The following is a 19,728-nucleotide window of genomic DNA, read 5'->3' on the forward strand; positions in this document are numbered from 1 at the left end:
CAGCCAAAGATGTCTTATATCAGTCATCTGTATGGTTGTGAAGTATAGACTAGCATACTTAAAAAGAATAGCTCATGGCATCAGCCCAAATAAGAGGCTGGCAAGTGAAATGTAGCAAAGATGAACGTGGATAATAAAACTGATGAGTGAATTGGATAAGTTTGAGTGGTAGGTTACTATTACCTTTTTGTACAGCATGGGTAAAGTAGGGAGCTTGGTTTGTCAATTTGGAGTCCAAAAGGTGATGCCACACGTATCCTTCGACTGTAGCAGATAGCTCAAGGAGGGTCAGAGAATAGTCATAAGAGTGAGGTTCCAATGTAGGTGTCCTGAAGATGGCGCAGAAGGAGCAGCTCGCAAAGGTTGTGGGAAATTGGTGGGGGGGGGGTATTTTCATTAAGAGCGTTACACCATTTTTGGGTGTCATTTTTTGTGGCAAAATCAATTCTGTATAAGGATTCATCCTGAACTCCAGCTCCCGTGCCTTCATCTGTTTTTGAGCCGTTGGTATACCAGTTTAACTTAAGACGATTATAAGAGCGCCAATCAGAAAAGGCCCAAACGCCATTTTGTATAACCATACATTCACCTGGGTTAGAAATATTTTTATAAATTTTGAGGTCAGCCAGCATAGACCTAACAGCCGGAGATAGCACCATACACATCATTAAAGAATAATAAAAATAGTTTGGGGCCTGAATGGTAACCCTGAGGTACCCCCGCGACTACCGAAACTGGATCCGAGCATCCACATAAGATACAGAGAAGGTTTCCAGTCTGAACTCATAGCATTTGACACTGTAAGGAAATATAAAGGTTAAGAACACATTCCAGGAAGACAGCCATCTCCTTCAATAGTAAGGCGTCACTTAAGGCCTTAACATCATGCAAAGTAAAGGCAAAAAGCATATGGAAGCCCTGGCAGAAGTCATGGACACCAATAACCCTGGCATGGATCCCTGCATATTTGGGGCATATAAGCAATGAGGAACTGGGAATGCTGGCCAAAAGGAAGCCAGTATGGATTCTCTAGGCCGAGAACCTATCATCTCGCCACAAAAAAGGCAACAAAATGGTTCCTTAAGTAGTTCAAAACTGGTTGAACAATACCCCACGCATGAGAAATGTGAACTCCGAAAAAGTTTCAAAGGAATTACTGGAGAGACACTGCAACAGAACCAGAATTCTGGTTCGACTCCAGACAGGGCACTGCCACCTAAGAAGACATGCACTGGATACTAGTATAGACAGAAGAAACACTGTGCAGATATTGAAAGGAAGAGGAGGAGACTGCAGAACACATTTTATGTTTTTGTGAAGGTCTATGTAGGTGCAGGTTCTTGCAACGAGGACAGGAAAACCCGCAAACAAGACTTTACACTAAGGATCCACTGGCAAGGCTGGAGGTCGATTAACAACCTGAAACCGGCTAGTGTTTTATAAAAATAGAGGAATACAAATCTATTCAGGCTGAGGTGCAGAAGGCCTTCTGGCCACTTCTTTTATTCCAATCCCTATCCCAGTTCTAGACAGTAAACTTATGATGAAACAACCCTCACCAAGACTGGCATAATCACTGCTGTGATTGGACTGGGATAAACTCAGAGGAGTGGTGGGACCACTAACCACTGGCATCTGAGGAAACAACATGGGCATATACAACGATGATTCCATATGCAGATTATGTAATGAGGAGGAGGAAACAGCCACCCATATCATCTTCAAATGCGAAGCAATAGCTCAATGGAGATTTAACCTTTACGAGAAAAACTTAGGGAATCAAATTTTAGCAGTGACAGTCAATGACCTGATACTTTTAAGGAAAAGGATTGAGTCTATTGCACTGAACTAAGGAACTTGGAAGGTACAATAAGCCAGAATGCCGCAGTACCGGGGGAACTCAAACCCCGCTTCCTAGTATCCTTATCACCATACCATACCATCCCAGGAAAAACGAGCCCACTAAACGAGCAAGAAAGCTCAACCGAACAGGTAAAAAAGTCGTACATGTATACATTTTAGGCTCAATAAACTGAATTATTTTAATATTAAAGTAGGAAACGATCCTTGGAAAGGGTGAGGAGGAAGAAAAGCGGCCCTCCGGTGCCTAAGAGCACCGAACTGGTGGAAGGGGATGCCCCGCCCTCCGGCCGAGCGATGGTACCCGTCCTCACCCGTCGTCCTGCATCCAGTTGTGCTTACTCGCGGAGGGTGCACGGTCCGAGGGAAGTCCTTCTCGTTGTAATGGTCCTTGTGCACGCGAACGACCCTAATGTGTGATGGAGGCCAAGCTGACATGTTATCTCGTCGTCCAGGCGCTAGCCCTCGTCTCCACCTCTGGCGATTCGCAGATAGAACAATGCAAACTCCATTGCCCACTGCAGGTCAGCTAGAATTTTTTTTACAAAAAATGAAAAATAGCGAGAATGATGAAGAATTTGGTTTTCCTTGAGATTTTGACTGTCGCAAGAACTTTTGGTCATTTTCATCACCCTAGCTAAAAAAAAGACATTTTCCCTCCAAATTTGACTATTAGTTTTTGTCAATAAAAAAACTCTTAATGAACTTTGAATAAAAATAAACGGCAGTTAAGAATGCACGCAAATCATGTCGCCTTTAAAAAAAATCTGAAATTTTTCCTTGCACTCTTCCAGACCAATATTTTAAAATAAATTAAAAATAAATAGATAAACACACGTTCTTGAATTGCAAATGATTGCTTTTGCTATTAATTCATATTAATTAAACGTTCAAAATTCTTCTTAGAAAAAGATTCTTCTTAGTTTTGAAGATGCTCTCTTGTAAAAATAAGGCGCGGAGGCTTAGGCTGGCTTACCCTTTCGGGACTTAATAATTATATCGTACAACGTGAAAGAAGCTACGAATGAATTATTAAGATTAAAAATAAAGATTAAGATTGAAATAAAAACAATGTTTGTTTCGTTAATTTTTTTGATAAATATCGTCCAAATATAGATAAACGTACTTCGTTTCAAGTTCAAAGTTTTCGTTTCGTTGATCGAACGTTTACTATCAATTATTCAAAAAATAATAATTTTACCAAACCTTGTTTAACAGAAAAAGTCTTTTAATTTTATTATTTTTATTATTATTATTAATTACAGTTTTAGTTTTATTGAAATTATTAGTCGTTAATTTTTGATGTATAAGATGATTATATGCAAATATCGGATAAGGCGGAAAGCTAGCCTAGGTAAATAGTTCTTAGTCGTTTTTACAACTATTTTCCTTCAAATGTCTTGAATATAGCAATTTTAAAAAAAATTGTAAAATTATATTATCATTTGGAGGCAATTTTTTTTTTTGGGGGGGGTTAATAGTGAGGAAATATGCAAATCATTTAACAGATTAAACGCAGTTTTGTCTTTGTAAATTACAGCTTTTCTATTTTTTCTATTACTGGCGTTAGGAGGCCTTTTTCTGGCTTAATGACTAAATCGTAAAATGTGAAGGAAGCTGCGAATGAATTATTAAGTTTAAAAATAGAGATTAAGATTAAAATGAAAATAAAATACGCTTGTTTCGATATTTTTTAGGGATAAATATAGTCGAAATATAGATAAACGTATGAATACTGCGTTTCAAGTTCAAAGTTTTCGTTTCGTTGATCGCACATTTACTATCAATTATTTAAAAAATAATAATTTGGACAAATTTGTTGAAACATCTATAAATATAAATTTAATGTTGAAAAAATCTTTGAACTTGGTTTTGATGATTTGTAAGGATAAAACTTGCTCGACAGAAGAAACGATCTATACAGGGTGTCCCAGTTCCTTCTGACGAAACTTAGGGAATCGATTCTACTCTTCGTTTGGAGCAAAAAATGCTCAGGAGAAAATTTTCGGAAAGTTATCTATTTAGAAGATATTCGTGAATTTAGGTTTTTTCACATTTTCACTAACTTACCACATAAAAACGCTTACAACCTCCAAAATGTTGAAACTACAATAAATCCAATTACACAATTTGAAAGAGCGCTAAATTTTCTGTAAGATACTTCTATTTGCAATAATCTGAATGGCATAAAATGTTAGCCAAAATCAGTTGGAACATGTCAAAATTACAAAATTTAAAATTTTGGTCATGATTGAACGTTCTACTGAGGTTACAAAAAAATACCTACAACTTGTCAAATTTCACAAAAACTTCTTCATCTAATATGTTTTACGTTGATTTTTCAACTCTCCAAGAACGTTATTTAAAAACCTGGATATATCAACGTAAAGCATATTAGATTAAGAAGTTTTTGTGAAATTTGACAAGTTGTAGGTATTTTTTTGTAACCTCACTAGAACGTGCAATCATGACAAAAATTTTAAATTTTGTAATTTTGACATGTTCCAACTGATATTTTTTTATTTATTTATTTATTTATTTTTTTTTTTGGTGTGTTAACCAGGGAAGAAATGTGCAAATCATAAGACCATAAATTTCAGTTGTTCTATTTTTCTATTATATTTATTATTTTTTTAAAGATACATAATGGAAGGAATACGGATTTTTAAGAAAAATAAAAAGAAAAGGAGAAAGAATTAATTTTTGAATTTAAAAATTCTCTGTGATATGAACACAAAAGGGTATTCGATTTTTTAAAAATATCAATTAAAAAGACTTAAAATCTTTTTTTTCTAATTTACGTTTTATTTGTCGTTTTGGCGTGTTATTTTTTTCATAGTTAATTATAGCATATGAAATTGTTAATTACGAATAAAAACAATCATGGCCTATTTGTTTCCTTTCATGAAACTTATGATTAGAAATTTTTCTCAACTGAACTATTTTTCTATAATAAATTAACTTGGATTTGTTGGCTGATAATTTGTACAATACAAACATAGTTTCCTCTTCTTTAAGCTAAGCTTTAAAGCATCTAAACTAGAGAATACCCAAAAAGTCAATTCTTGCTGGAGTACCCTGTAAAAAATACAATTTCTGGGAAATTCGTTTGTAAATTATAAACCAAGCACGTGTGTATATTCTTCGGGACGCCGAGTATATTAACTTAGCCCGAAGAAGCGACGGTTGAAATTCAAGAGAGAATGGCTTTAAAAAAAAATCCTTTGCAATACTCTGTATAAAAACCCAATTTCTTAGACTTATTTGTACATTATACAAAAGATGTGTGGTTGAGTTGTACTTGAATTTTTATATTATTTGGCATACCTTTTTTTATTAACTCAGCTTAAATAAATATTGCAACCTATTTAAATTCAGGAGGAAATTGCTAAAAAAATCTCTTTGCAGTACCCAGTATAAAATCAAATTTCTGGCATTTTTTTTTGTCCTTTGTACAAAACAAGAGTGAGGATTGGTTGAGTTGGGATTTTTATAATATTTGGGGCAGTCTATATATTAACCTAGGTTAAAAAAAAACTGCGATTGTTGAAATTCAGGCTAGCTCGGCAAAAGAACATTCTTGTTGCGGTACCCTGTATAAAAATTGATTTTCTGGCCATTTTGTTTGTTAATTATACGAAAGAAAAGTGCTCTTGAGATGGACTAATGCTTTTATATTATTCGGGACACCCTATAATTAATTTAGCTCAAAGAACCGACGGTTGAAATTCTAAAGAGAATGGCTTTAAAAAAATCCCTATTCAATAACCAGTATAAATATGCAATATCTGACATTTATTTGTACTTTATATAAGAGAAAAATTAAAGCTTAAAGCTATAGCTAAATAAAATGGATTATTACCATTGTCAAAATCCATGAGAGAACGGAAAAAAGGATATTGTTGTTGCAATACTCTGTTTAAATACCCAATTTTTGGCCATTTTGTTTGAACATTATATAAAGTATAACTTGTCGAGTTGTACTAGGACACTCTGACATAGTTCAAAGAAATACTGTTACGACTGTTTAAATTTAGGAATGAACGGCAAAAAAGATATTCTTTGTTTTGGATTGTAATATCCTATATAAAAATCCAATCTCTGGCATTTGTACATCGTAAAAAAAATTTGGTCGAGGTGTAGGGGATTTTTATATTTTTTGTGACACTCTGTACTGACATAGCTCAAAGAAATGTTGTTACGACTGTTTACATTTAGGAAAGAACGGCAAAAAAATTTTCTTTGCTTTCGATTGCAATATCCTGTATAAAAGTCGAAATCTCTGGCATTTGTACATCGTAAAAAAATTTGGTCGAGGTGTAGGGGATTTTTATATTTTTTGAGACACTGTACTGACATAGCTCAAAGAAATACTGTTACGACTGTTTAAATTTAGGAAAGAACGGCAAAAAAGATTTTTTTTTTGTTTTGGATTGCAATATCCTGTATAAAAGTCCAATCTCTGGCATTTGTACATCGTAAAAAAAATTTGGTCGAGGTGTAGGGGATTTTTATATTTTTTGAGACACTCTGTACTGACATAGCTCAAAGAAATACTGTTACGATTGTTTAAATTTAGGAAAGAACGGCAAAAAAGATTTTCTTTGTTTTGGATTGCAATATCCTGTATAAAAGTCCAATCTCTGGCATTTGTACTTCGTAAAAAAAATTTGGTCGAGGTGTAGGGGATTGTTATATTTTTCCGGACCCCCTGTGTTTAGTTAACTTAGCCCAAAAAAACATTTTTGCAAAAAACAAATAAAATCAATAAATAAATTTTAAAATATTATTGACAATTTAAATCAAACAGTAGGCCCAACTTCTTTTTAACATGCAGGGTGTCGCAGTTCAAATTTTCTTTTAACCTTTGTTAAACTTAAAATTTTCCTTATTTTTTTAATAAATCAATTTTCATATTGGACAAGACGTGAACATTTTAGAAAAATACTGTCGAATATTTGCCTTCTGCCGTTTTTGGTTTTCTCCTCTTAGCATCTGTCAATTAAAAGATAAGATGTTTGTGACATGAATGCCATGAGATCATCTCGCAAAACGGTAAAAGTTTGTTTTCGAGTCAAAATGTAGGAAATTTTCACAATAGTTTGTTTTTGTTGGAAATGAGGTATAATTTTAAATAAAAAGAACTGGTAGTTTATGCAGTGATTATGATATAAACAGATTATTTAGTGTTTTAAGCAGTTAAAAAATAAATAAATAATAAAGGATTAAACTACTCTCTTTCTCTTTGTTTGATCTGACTTGCATCTTGTGAGATACAGCCAGGATTCCCGTCCGTCGCGTTTCGCTTAATTGGCCTGATGAGCCGTTCATTTGCCTTCGTTAATTGCAACGCGTCGGACAAAACAGTTTTCTGCAGACTGACTCGCGATTCAATATCGAAAAACTTCTTTGTCCCTGAATTCAGCCTTATTTTCAAAGGGTTGAACCACCGGGGCCGTTAAAAGAATTGACGAGCTGCCTGTAACGCGTCAAACTAATGGGACCAGACACGTAACCGCTTTTATTTCTAAAACGTGTAAACTGGTGATAAACAGAATTTTTTGTGTTATAACGCTTCAATATAAACTCCGTGTGCGTTCTGGTTATGTACAGATTCAACTTTATTTTTCATCTATCGGGTCCGCTTGCACTCGCTGTTCGTCCTTGGTTAGACGCGTTTCCGCTTTGGTTTTTCATCGACTGGCACAACGTCCGGACGAAATTACTTGTTGAAATGTTTAAAATCTTTTGCTTCGTCGGTTACGATTATTTCGCTGTTTCGGCCTGTCAGACGCCTTTTGATTTTCATCATCATCAGGCTTATTATTAAAATCTGTTTAGATTTGGCGTTCTTGGTTGAACTACCAATAGATGAACAAATATTGAACAGCCGTACTGATCGTTTTACTGGGTCCGCCTTTTTTCGCTAGTTTCATACTCGTTTCGACTTCATGCCATCTTCAGAAAGGCACTGTGTCAAATGTGCAAAAATCTCGAACGAAAAAAAAAAACATAAAACAAAAATATTCCGAAAAAATATTTTAATTTGTCAATAATCAAATCATAATCTTAATAAAAACTATATTAGTTAAATTATCCATTATATCATTAATTCGATTAATCATATCTAATTTTTAAAGCATGTATATGAGGAAAATCGATAGTTATTGAAACTAATATTCATTGAAATTCCTTAGTAATAATAGTCAAGGATCATGCGGATTTACTTTTGTACTTGCTTCTAATTTTATTATTTAGAATTACTTTGGGTTCATTAGTAATGTAAAACACATTAGGAATATCGTTAAATCTTACTAATGTATACACATTAAAGAGAGATATTGGAAAGATTTTTCTATACTGAAGAAGAAGCAAGGCTGCTTCGAAATATGTACAGTTTATAAAAAGAACTATTCTTAACAAAAAAATTACCTACATGATTTTTAATAAGAGCAAAGTTTGGAATAAAAATAATTAAAAACAAAGTAAATTTAGAAAAATTATGTTTAATTTTACATACGAGCAAGTCACGAGGTCTACTATGTAAACCAGTCGGATTAAATTACAAATTAAATCAATTTCCTTTTCTATTTAGCTTTTTTTTATTTTTAACTGAAGTAATATTTCATTCCTTATAGATTATTTTTTATTAATTGAAAATTTGTATATATAAATCAGCTTGATGGATTGTACGAGGTTTTAAATTAGCTTTGTGAAAATTAACCAAAAGGACTTTTTTTAAATTTATTTGTTCATTTGATTTTTAAAATATTTAAATCATGAACCTCGTAAAACATATATTATAATTCCCTAATTTCGTGATCCGCTTGACCAATTAATACGTTACAATTAATTAAGGTTTTTAGTTGAGATGAAAAAAATTAATGGCACGAGCGGGATTCGATCCCACGATCTTCGGCTAGATACGCCGCTGCTCTACCACTTGAGCTATCATGACCTCGATCCACTCGGATATCAACTTCCTATCTCAACTCATAAGGTGCGGTTATAATTCTGACAATTTACAAATTTTGAGCAAACAGTGGCATTTAAAGTCGTCAATTATGCACCATGAAAACGTCTTAATCAAAACACAGAAGTATAGTCTGTTCCTGAAATGGATGTACCCAAACAGCTTTAATGTCAACGGTCAGGGTTATAACTTGGGCGAGGCAAGATCCGTTTGAAACAACGTAGCTTTATGCCTGTTGATCAAATAAAGTCAATTGTCTTAGGATAGTGATGTAGTTAAACAAAAAGTTAAATTCACTAATTCACGCCGCTGCTCTACCACTTGAGCTATCGTGACCTCGATCCACTCGGACACTAACTTCCCATCTCAACCCCACCTTTTCAATTTTCCCTCCTTTTTGCCATCTTTCNTCATACAAATGAGTAATCCTGTAAACGTAAACAGAATATTTTATATAGATTTTTTTTAATGAAAACTTAAAATCCTGCATTATTTTCCGGACAACCCAATATATTTCTCGACAAAGGTTGATGCTGTAAGAAAATCCAAGGGTGAAAATTCTGTTCAAAAAGATTTTGTTTTACGTGATTATTTTTTTTAAATTTTCTATAAAATATGAAAATGTGAGAAAGTAAATATGATAAAGAATGAAGCAAGAACAAAATAATTGATTTGATTGTTTTTTTATACGTTTGTTTTTATAGTTTCTTGATAAATTGATAAATTTTACGAATATTTTAAATAATCTTTATGTAAGACTAAATACGCCGCTGCTCTACCATCTGAGCTATCGTGACTTCGATCCACATTCCGTCGTATTTATCCGAAGGCCGTGGGTTCGAATCCCGTTCCTGATACTGACTTTTTTATCTCAACCAATACCTTACATAAAGATTAATTAATTGAAAGAAGTTATGCAGTCAGTCGGACCACGAAATCTAATGGATTTAATATTTTAAATTTACTAAAATTCTAAAAATAAATCTAAAACTTTTATAAATTCCTATCAAAACGGGAATTTATTGCCAAGGGACATTTTAAGAATAAAGAACAAAAAACCCAACATCCTGTATAAAAATTCAAAGAAATAAAGTGGAGTAAGAGTTCGAATTTTTTTTAAATCCAAAGATAAAATGGAAAAGAGTAAATCCTATTTTTTCACTTTATACCTCGAAAACATTACAAGAAATAGTTTTTGTTTTATACAGGGTATTGCAAAATCTTACTAAACCTGACTTACGTCAAACGAGACACTTTAGTTTAAATTTACTTTCATTTTGCTCAATTAAAAATCAGCTTTACTTCTTGCTAGGTGAACTTAAATTTTATCAGTTTTTGAGGAGTTAAAACAATTTTTTTTCTTTTGTGGATGACTTTAGATAGCCCTAAGGCTTAGGTTTGTAGATTTTTGTGAACCTTTGTCAGGAATTGTTAAAAGATCCACTATGATTTTTCCGGCTTATAATAAGATAAAAGTAAAACTAAGTTTTATTATTTATTCCGTTTTAAAGTACGGATCTCATGTCTAGGTTTTATATGCGGTGATTGTTTTTGATAGGCATTTTGAGGTCGGCGAGGTTGAGCCATTTGACCACTTCCTGCGTCCAGGCAGGATCATTAGGCGAACTTCCTTCCGTCCTATCCACGAATTGAAATCGAATCTTCGTGTTCAAATTGTAATTAAAATGTAAAACAAAATCATTCCAGGGGGATAATATAATAAACCTTAAACTTTTCACACCAAGTCTGTGTGTTTTTACATAATATAGTTAAAGACTTTTCAAGGATTCGCTATAAAATGATTAATTATTTATAATTTACCGAATCGTAAGATTTTCATTTTTTTGTGTGTGTGATGTTTCCCTTTCGGCGTGACGGTCATTTGTGAATGATTGCGGAGTAGGACGGCAGGAAGGGACTACAAATGAACAATGCGCTCTTCACAATTGGTAAAGTACAATCCCAGGCCCACACAGCGCCACTCCTACACTTATTACTTGTACAGTTTTTTCGGGGGGTAAAAAAAGGATTAGGATTAGCCAGAGAGAAATACAGCTGAGGTTTAAGATTTAACTGACGGGGGAAAAAACGACAAGAAAATAACACAATCCTTGATATTGCGTCCAGTGCTACATGGAAAATTATGTATATATTTGCATGGAAATAGGCCTAGATGCATATGTATATAATATGATAAAAATATAGATGATTATATAGAGCTAGATAGATATTTACAAATAGTTCCATAGATAGATATATACAGGGTGTCCCAGTTCCTTCTGACGAAACTCAGAAATCGATTCTACTCTTCGTTTGAAGCAAAAAATGCTCAGGAGAAAATTTTCGGAAAGTTCTCTATTTTGAAGATATTCGACAATTTAGGTTTTTTCAACTTTTCACTACCTTACCGCATAAAAACGCTTACAACTTCCAAAATGTTGAGACTACAATAAATCCAATTACACCATTTGAAAGAACGCTAAATTTGCTGTAAGATACTTCTTTGCAATAATCCGAATGACATGCAATCATGACCAAAATTTTAAATTTTGTAATTTTGACATGTTCCAACTGATATTGGCTAACATTTTATGTCATTCAGATTATTGCAAAGAAGTATCTTACAGCAAATTTAGCGTTCTTTCAAATGGTGTAATTGGATTTGTTGTAGTCTCAACATTTTGGAAGTTGTAAGCGTTTTTATGTGGTAAGGTAGTGAAAAGTTGAAAAAACCTAAATTGACGAATATCTTCAAAATAGAGAACTTTCCGAAAATTTTCTCCTGAGCATTTTTTGCTCCAAACGAAGAGTAGAATCGATTCCCTGAGTTTCGTCAGAAGGAACTGGGACACCCTGTATAGATACAAAGATACACATGCTACATTGTCGTACGCTACACTTTATTGTATTTCAAACCAATGGTCTTAGATGTATCGACAAGAAAATACCACTTTTAAGGAAAGTAAGGATATAAGATGGTAAAGGTAGGAGTTAGATTCCTTCATTTTCCCTGTGTTCAAAGCCATTGAGGGTACTTTTATTTCAAAGGATCAAAACTTTCCAATCATGGGATGGGCCAGGTATCAATTTTTTGTCGGATTTGTTCGATGGCTGATGAATTTGGTGGCATTTAAAGTCTTAAATTAAGCTTCTTAGACCATCTGATTTGAGAATATTTGCCGATGTTCGACAATATCTAAACTATACTTGTTACGAAACACTTCATTTATGGACAGAAAATGACATAGCCATATGGCGCTTCTTCACAGTTACAAGCAGTTGTTAAATACTTCAAATCTCTATTTTGCACGTGCTGTAAGCGTATGCTGTCGATTTGTACATGAAATTATGCTGGGTTTTCAAATATGGCAGCTTACCTTGTGGTACTTGATGCTCATCGACTTCAGGAAATTATGCTGGGTCTAAATTATCAAATATGACAGCTTATCCTGTGGTACTTGACGCTCATCGACTTCAGGAAATTATGCTGGGTCTAAATTATCAAATATGACAGCTTATCCTGTGGTCCTTGATGCTCATCGACTTCAGAAAATTATGCTGGGTCTAAATTTTCAAATATGGCAGCTAATCCTGTGGTACTTGACGCTCATCGACTTCAGAAAATTATGCTGGGTCTAAATTTTCAAATATGGCAGCTAATCCTGTGGTACTTGACGCTCATCGACTTCAGAAAATTATGCTGGGTCTAAATTTTCAAATATGGCAGCTAATCCTGTGGTACTTGACGCTCATCGACTTCAGAAAATTATGCTGGGTCTAAATTTTCAAATATGGCAGCTAATCCTGTGGTACTTGACGCTCATCGACTTCAGAAAATTATGCTGGGTCTAAATTTTCAAATATAGCAGCCTATCCTGTGGTACTTGATGCTCATCGACTTCAGGAAATTATGCTGGGTCTAAATTTTCAAATATGGCAGCCTATCCGGTGGTACTTGGCGTTCATTGACCATCTTTTTGAAAGTGGTTTTGCCAGTATTCAGCAACATCTGAATCACAAGTATTCCTGTTGTAATAATAACCCTTGTCGTATTGAACAGAAAATAGTCATGGTGCAATATCAGGGTTATACGCAGGCCGAGGCAAGTTGTTAGATGCCAAATTTCTGTCTGAGTTGCATTTGTTAAAAAAAAAGGTTTATTTTGGCGTAATTTTATTCACGATGATCAAATAAAGGGTAAAATCCTAGGACGGGCCATGGATAAAATATTTCCTGAATCCAAATTTTCAAAGAAGGCAATTTATCAAGGTAGTACTTGAAATCGAAAACTGATCATTTGATTTGAGGCAGGTTTTCTCAACATTGAGCAACATCGGAACCAAAGTTATTCACATTGCTAAGAAACCAAAAATTTCCATAGCTATATGATGCAATAGTCAGGATTATAAGGAGGGAGAGGCAAGAGCTGATTCTTTGGGTGTATGTCAATGTTGCCAGTGTGTAAAGCGTTTGTAACAGGGTATTTTTGTCCCAGTTGACCACAAAGTGTATAACCTTTCGATTTAAATTTTTATAGATGGCAGCTCATTTGGCATTTCGTTTTTTGGAGCTGGAAGGTATTTGATGTCCTCAATTAAGCATCATCGAGCACTGATTTAAGTCAGATCCAGTAGTCAGCAATGTCAGAATCGAAACACTGCTGTATTATTAAAAGCAATTTCAATTTAAGTAATTGGCGGGAAAAGACACTAGTTAAACAATATCGAGTTTAGTTTTTAGTTTTTTATAGCGTTGTTGTATTTTAATTGACCAAATTTAGATTTATAATCCTGACAATTTACAAATTTTGAGCTAACAGTGGCATTTAATGTCGTCAATTATGCGTCTTAATCAAAACACAGAATATTTCTAAAATGGATGTACCCAAACAGCTTTGATGTCAACGGTCAGGGTTATAACTTGGGCGAGGCAAGATCCGTTTGAAACAACGTACCTTTATTCCTGTTGATCAAATAAAGTCAATTGTCTTAGGATAGTGATCTAGTTAAACAAAAAGTTAAATTCACTAATTTCGTGGTCCGCTTGACCAATTAATATATTACAATTAATTAAGGTTTTTAGTTGAGATAAAAAAGTCAATGGCGCGAGCGGGATTCGAACCCACGATCTTCGGCTAGATACACCGCTGCTCTACCACTTGAGCTATCGTGACCTCGATCCATTCGGACACTAACTTCCCATCTCAACCCCACCGAATTTTCCCTCCTTTTTGCCATTTTTCAAAAGGTTTTCAAAAAGGAGGGAAAATTCAAAAGGTGCGGTTGAGATGGGAAGATGGTGTCCGAGTGGATTGAGGTCACGATAGCTCAAGTGGTAGAGCAGCGGCGTATCTAGCCGAAGATCGTGGGTTCGAATCCCGCTCGTGCCAGACTTTTTTATCTCAACTAAAAACCTTAATTAATTAAACAAAAAGTTTTACAAATTATAACTCTCTTGGTACAAAGGCTGGACAGAGTAAAATTTACAGTATGTTATTCGTACTATGAGAATTATAGTTTTCCCCCCAATATTATTGAAATTAGGTTTTAAAAGAGTTTAATTTTTATGTTCTTTAATCTTCTCTTCTTATTGTTTTTTAAATGATCATAGTAGAAATCATTGAGAAGAATTAATCTCAGCTATCCTTTTAAATTGAACGTAGCAAAGGTCAAAGGGTTAAAAGGTTTAAAGAAAAAAAAACTAGACGGTCCAAACTATTTTTACATGAGACGGCATCATTTAAACATTTTAATTTGAATTTCCTTCTAATTAGCGGACTACACCCTGATGAAGCCGGAAGGAGGAAATGGAAGCAATTCAGCATTAATTGCTCGACGGCGAGCCGCCGAATTTAAAGGGATCGACCGATCAACTCTGGGTGCGAAGCCCTCGAAATTAATAATAAGTACAACCTACAACGGGCGGACCGTAGGCTATACACCTCAGTCATCTCCCACCTTTAAAAAAATCAAATAATTATTGTGAATTGGTTTCTGCAGATTTAAATAAACGAAGATATTGAAAGTGAAGAAGGCGATCCATCTTAGTGATTGATAACAAATTTATTGGCCAAACACAACCAGTTATGCTTGTTTTGATCGTCACAAATCAATTAGCAATTCATGATTTGATAGAGGTCATAGAATTGCGTTCGGTGTTTGTTTACCATGAGTTTTATACGTACATTATATGAAGTTTTGAAATAACATCGTTCGTTTTGACTCAAATTCCACTGTCGTGATACCACCGTTAGACGAATCGGCATAAAAATGCGATAAAATAAGCGATTTTAACACTTGGCAGCCTCACCCTACTTATTTCCCTAATGTAACACATTTGACTACAGTTTTTTCCTTAACTAGCCAAGGAATATTGCTTTTTTATATAGCAAGGTTTTGCTGGCAAAACGCCTTAAATCAGGTGATCGATGATGCTTCAGCCCCGACTTAAGTTATCACCATAATAATCCACTTTTGAAAATTTAGATCCAGCTAAAAATATCTTAATAGAAAATGTAGTTTATTTAATCATCCGGAACAAACCTATGCCGCTACAAGATAGGAAGAAATGGAAGTATCTGACAACTTGCCTCTCCGTGCTTATATCCCCGACATCGCCCCAGATGGCTATAATATTTTTTTAGCCGATGTATCAAGGGTTAGTACTTAATAATGTGGAAAAACCTTAATTCAGACCCATTATATTTAGTGGTCTGATTGATCAAATTACCACTTTCAATTAATTATTCTTTGTATGTAAGGTCTTAGTTGAAATGAAAAAGTCAGTGTCACGAGCGGGATTCGAACCCAAGACCTTCGGCTTGAAAAATGGCCAAAAGGATGAAAAATTCGAAAGGTTGTAGGTTGAGATGGGGAGTTGGTGTCCGAGTGGATCAACCCCATAGGGTAACCTTCCCTATGGGCCCAGGCAAGTCCTACCATCAACTCCGGTGCCTGGGGGTAACCAATGATGGAGGCAAATTCCCCTTACCTTCCCTGTCCTTCCTTACCTTTTCCTTTCCTTCCCCTTTCTGCTTTGGCAGATGGTTCCTGGGTTACTGAACCCGCACCCCTCAGGCAACGGGTGGATCAGTAGGGAGTTCGCAAGTTCTCCTGGGTGGGCCATCAGTCCCACCTTAAAAATAAAACTGAACCACGGGAGTAGAGCACCCAAGCGGCTCTGCTAAATGAGGTTGGACTCGTGGTGGTCGTGGTTGCAAACAAATTGTACCTTAGCTGGAGGGTACCGGCCAACCGGAGCCGGAGACAGAGTGCCTTCTCTATCTCTCCGGGGGTGGTGAAAGGCATAGCCGAGAGACTATGCTGGAAGCCACAAAATTGCCTTTTTTAAGGCACATGTATGGATATGCCCTTTTCAGGGCACTTCTGAACTTGGCTACTATTGCACTACCTCGCTAGCCAAGGGATGTGACAAGTTCATGCATGTAAAATCTTCCTGGTGTTCCTTCGGGGCACCAGGCGTCTGAGAAGTCCCCTTGGGGATATGTCCGGACGTAAAAGATCCTCATGGGTCTCAACGCTCATGAGTAAAGATGGGACATCTGTCCGAGTGGATCGAGGTCACGATAGCTCAAGTGGTAGAGCAGTGGCGTATCTAGCCGAAGGTCGTGGGTTCGAATCCCGCTCGTGACACTAACTTTATCATTTCAAACAAGACCTTACAATCAAAGATTAATTTATATGTCGCTGTACGCAGACATTACAAACTTTAAATTAGATGGTACATGTACTTTATTATGCGACTTAAAAAACGAACGTGTTTTAAAATGTGGATCTGTTAAAATTAGATCAGTAACGTACAGCTAGGGTTATAAACTATATATGATCAACTGGAATAAAGTTACCGATTAACCAACGCTTTTAACACAGATAAATTGACAAAAATCTTTTCAAAAATTTAGTTAATTTCTTGCCTCTAACTGATTATAAACCTGACATCACGACATATTGATATCACTGCCTTTTCCAGTACACATCATTACAATATCATTATATGTGGTGTTTTCTAGTCGATATATTAAAAATTAGTACTTAGAACAAAAGTTCATCATCTTTAAAAATTTAGAACCTGCCAAAATTAGAGCAATACCTCGCTAGGATTATGATCTTTATTTGATCAATGGAATGTTGTATGTAAGGTCTTGGTTGAAATGAAAAAGTCAATGTCACGAGCGGGATTCGAACCCAAGACCTTCGGCTTAAAAAATGGCCAAAAAGATGGAAAACCTTTGCTGTAACGAACGCTTTTAACACTGGCATTGGCAGAAATGAATCTTGTGTCTTGACTCACCGTGCTTATATCCTTGACGTCGCTCCTGATTTCTTGTCCGATAAATGCCGCGAGTTTTTATTAGTTGTTGATTAAGAAAAAAAGAATGAGGATGTTAATTAGGAACGAGGTGAGTAAAGTTTATGGAAATAATGACATGATGTGAAAAAGATTTATTACAATGTAACTTTTTTACGGACAAAAATTAGGAAAATAATGTTCTTCTTCTGATCGTTTTATTCTAAGTTTATAAATAAAACTATTAGGTTTCGTGGTCCGATTGACCAAATAAATTCTTTTCAATTAATTAATCTTTAATTAAGGTTTTGGTTGAGGTAAAAAAGTCAGTGTCACGAGCGGGATTCGAACCCACGACCTTCGGCTAAATACGCCGCTGCTCTACCACTTGAGCTAGAAAAATGGCAAAAAGGAGGGAAAATTAAAAAAAGTGGGGTTGAGATGGGAAGTTCGAAGTGGATCGAAGTCACGATAGCTCAAATGGTAGAGCAGCGGCGTATTTAGCCGAAGGTCGTGGGTTCGAATCCCGCTCATGACACTGACTTTTTTATCTTAACCAAAACCTTAATTAAATATTAATTAATTGAAATGTATAAACAAACAAAAACAATATTTTTTTATTGTTCCGTCACATAGTTAGTTTTGTTGGGATTAACAGTATCCCAAGAGAATAAAGGGTATAAAAGCCAATATTACCGAAGATATCCTCGTAATCGGCATGTTTTCCCTTCGTCTCGTAACGTTTGGACCGAATCCTGGGGCCGTGGACGTGTTTGTAAACGAACCTTGATTGAAAATGACATCTGTTTATCCAGAGGGCTCTGGATCCTTTACAGGACGTCGCCAGGACACCGGCACCCGCCCCGGTGTTTTGACCTGCTTCGCAAATTTGTTTACACGAACTGTGACAGAGGACAGAAACGACGAGCGACCTTTTTTTTCCGATTTTAAATAAATTATAGTCGGACCCTCTTTTAATAGTGTGCGCCGTTTACATCTTCATACAGAAAATGATCTCTTTCAAAGTTCAACAATTTAAAGTTGAAATACCCGATATATTGATTTATACAAGATGAAATTTAGGTCACGGTTTTAGTTCCCCTGTTTTTTCTTTTATATACATATTAATGATCTTTTAAAATTGAAAATATCTGGTAAGGTTTTTAGTTATGCTCATGATACGTGCTTGATTTTTTCTGGAAGGATAATTAATAATTTGATTATATCTATTAACAATGATCTTAGACTTGTTAAAACATGTTTATCTTCTAACTGTTTACTTTTAAATAATGATAAATCCAATGTTTTACATTTTGCATTAAAGTTAGTTATTATTAGTTTTAAATAGCTTTAAATTTTGTTAAATTATGTTTGTTAGCTTTAAATTTCAGACTACATTTAACTGTAACTGTTCCCCCATACCAATTACAAATAATACTAAATATTTAGGAGTTATATTAGACTCTAGGTTAAATTTTAAATTACACATTGATTCTTTGGTTATGCGACTGAGAAAACTCCTTTATAAATTCAGTGTATTAAGAAAGATCCTAAATTTAAAAATGTTCAAATCAGTTTATTATGCCTTAGATCAGTCTATAATTTGCAATGTTTCATGGGGTGGAACCAATAATTATTTAAATCCATTAATTATAACTCAAATTCGCTTTTGAGAATTATCCTTTCTTAACCTTTCAGATTCAACACCAATAAAACTACATGATATTTTTCAGTTTCTAAAATTTAAACAATTGTTTTTAAAATGTTCTTATGTATGTCTTTAAAAATAGCCTTTTTGCTGAATCAAACAATGAGTATCAAACTAGACAAAAAGTAGTGACTAATATTTTTATATCCAAAGTAAACACTAATTTTTACTTTAATTTTTCATTAAATGTTGTTTTTAGGTTTCTTTACATTCTTAAAGTTAATTTAAAAAAAATTTAATTCTTATTATTTCCAAAAATTTATTATTGTAAAAATTTAAAGTTTATAATTTGAACTTTCTTTGTGGTATATTTGGCATCCTATGGCAATTATTGTATTTTTTAATTTCTATTTTATGTTTATTTGAAGTTATTGCATTTTATTTTATTTTTGTTTTCTTTCTTCATTATTTTTCTTTTTTCTTTCATTTATTTGGTATTATACACTTTTTAAGTTCTTTTGATTTAATTTTTAGAAATTTTATTCACTGACATAACTCCTGCCACCTGTTACAAGAATTGCTTTTAGGTGACAAGCGAAAATGTGCAGATTGGTTAAATATCTTACTTTTGTTTATGGTTTTATTATTTTATCCTTCAATTTTTACGTCTTTTTTACTATATTACTTAATTTTCGTAAATGAAATTATTACTATTATTATTAAAATAATTATTACTTGAAATAATTTCCAAGTGAACAATGAAATTGTCGACCGGGTAGCAAAAGAAGCAACCAAGATCGAAGAGTTCCACAACATAAAATTACCAAAAATCGACGCAAAACGCACAATAAACAAACAGAGGTTAATAGAATGGCGTAACTGGTATTACAGAGGAACTGCGGGAAGAGGCTACAAATCCCTTTTCCCAGACAAACTTGGC

At 34.4% G+C, this 19,728-nt stretch overlaps 1 protein-coding gene across 3 annotated transcripts in view; it reads left to right on the forward strand.

Annotated features, from left to right (window-relative positions):
• Positions 1-2,192: 2,192 nt before the first annotated feature.
• The window catches only part of LOC106666385 (proto-oncogene tyrosine-protein kinase ROS), a 67,497-nt gene continuing 49,961 nt past the window's right edge, over positions 2,193-19,728 (forward strand). For all 3 annotated transcript variants that reach the window (XR_001340424.2, XR_001340425.2, XM_014393557.2), the window contains exon 1: positions 2,193-2,384. Coding sequence is in view for 1 of the 3 variants with exons in the window: in XM_014393557.2 (XP_014249043.1) it covers positions 2,280-2,384 (105 nt within the window). In the remaining 2 variants the exon portion in view is untranslated. The remainder of the gene's footprint in view (positions 2,385-19,728) is intronic.

Source organism: Cimex lectularius, unplaced genomic scaffold (assembly GCF_000648675.2).
Source record: "Cimex lectularius strain Harlan isolate CLEC.00 unplaced genomic scaffold, Clec_2.1 scaffold124, whole genome shotgun sequence".
In the NCBI taxonomy this organism is placed as follows: Eukaryota; Metazoa; Arthropoda; class Insecta; order Hemiptera; family Cimicidae; genus Cimex; species Cimex lectularius.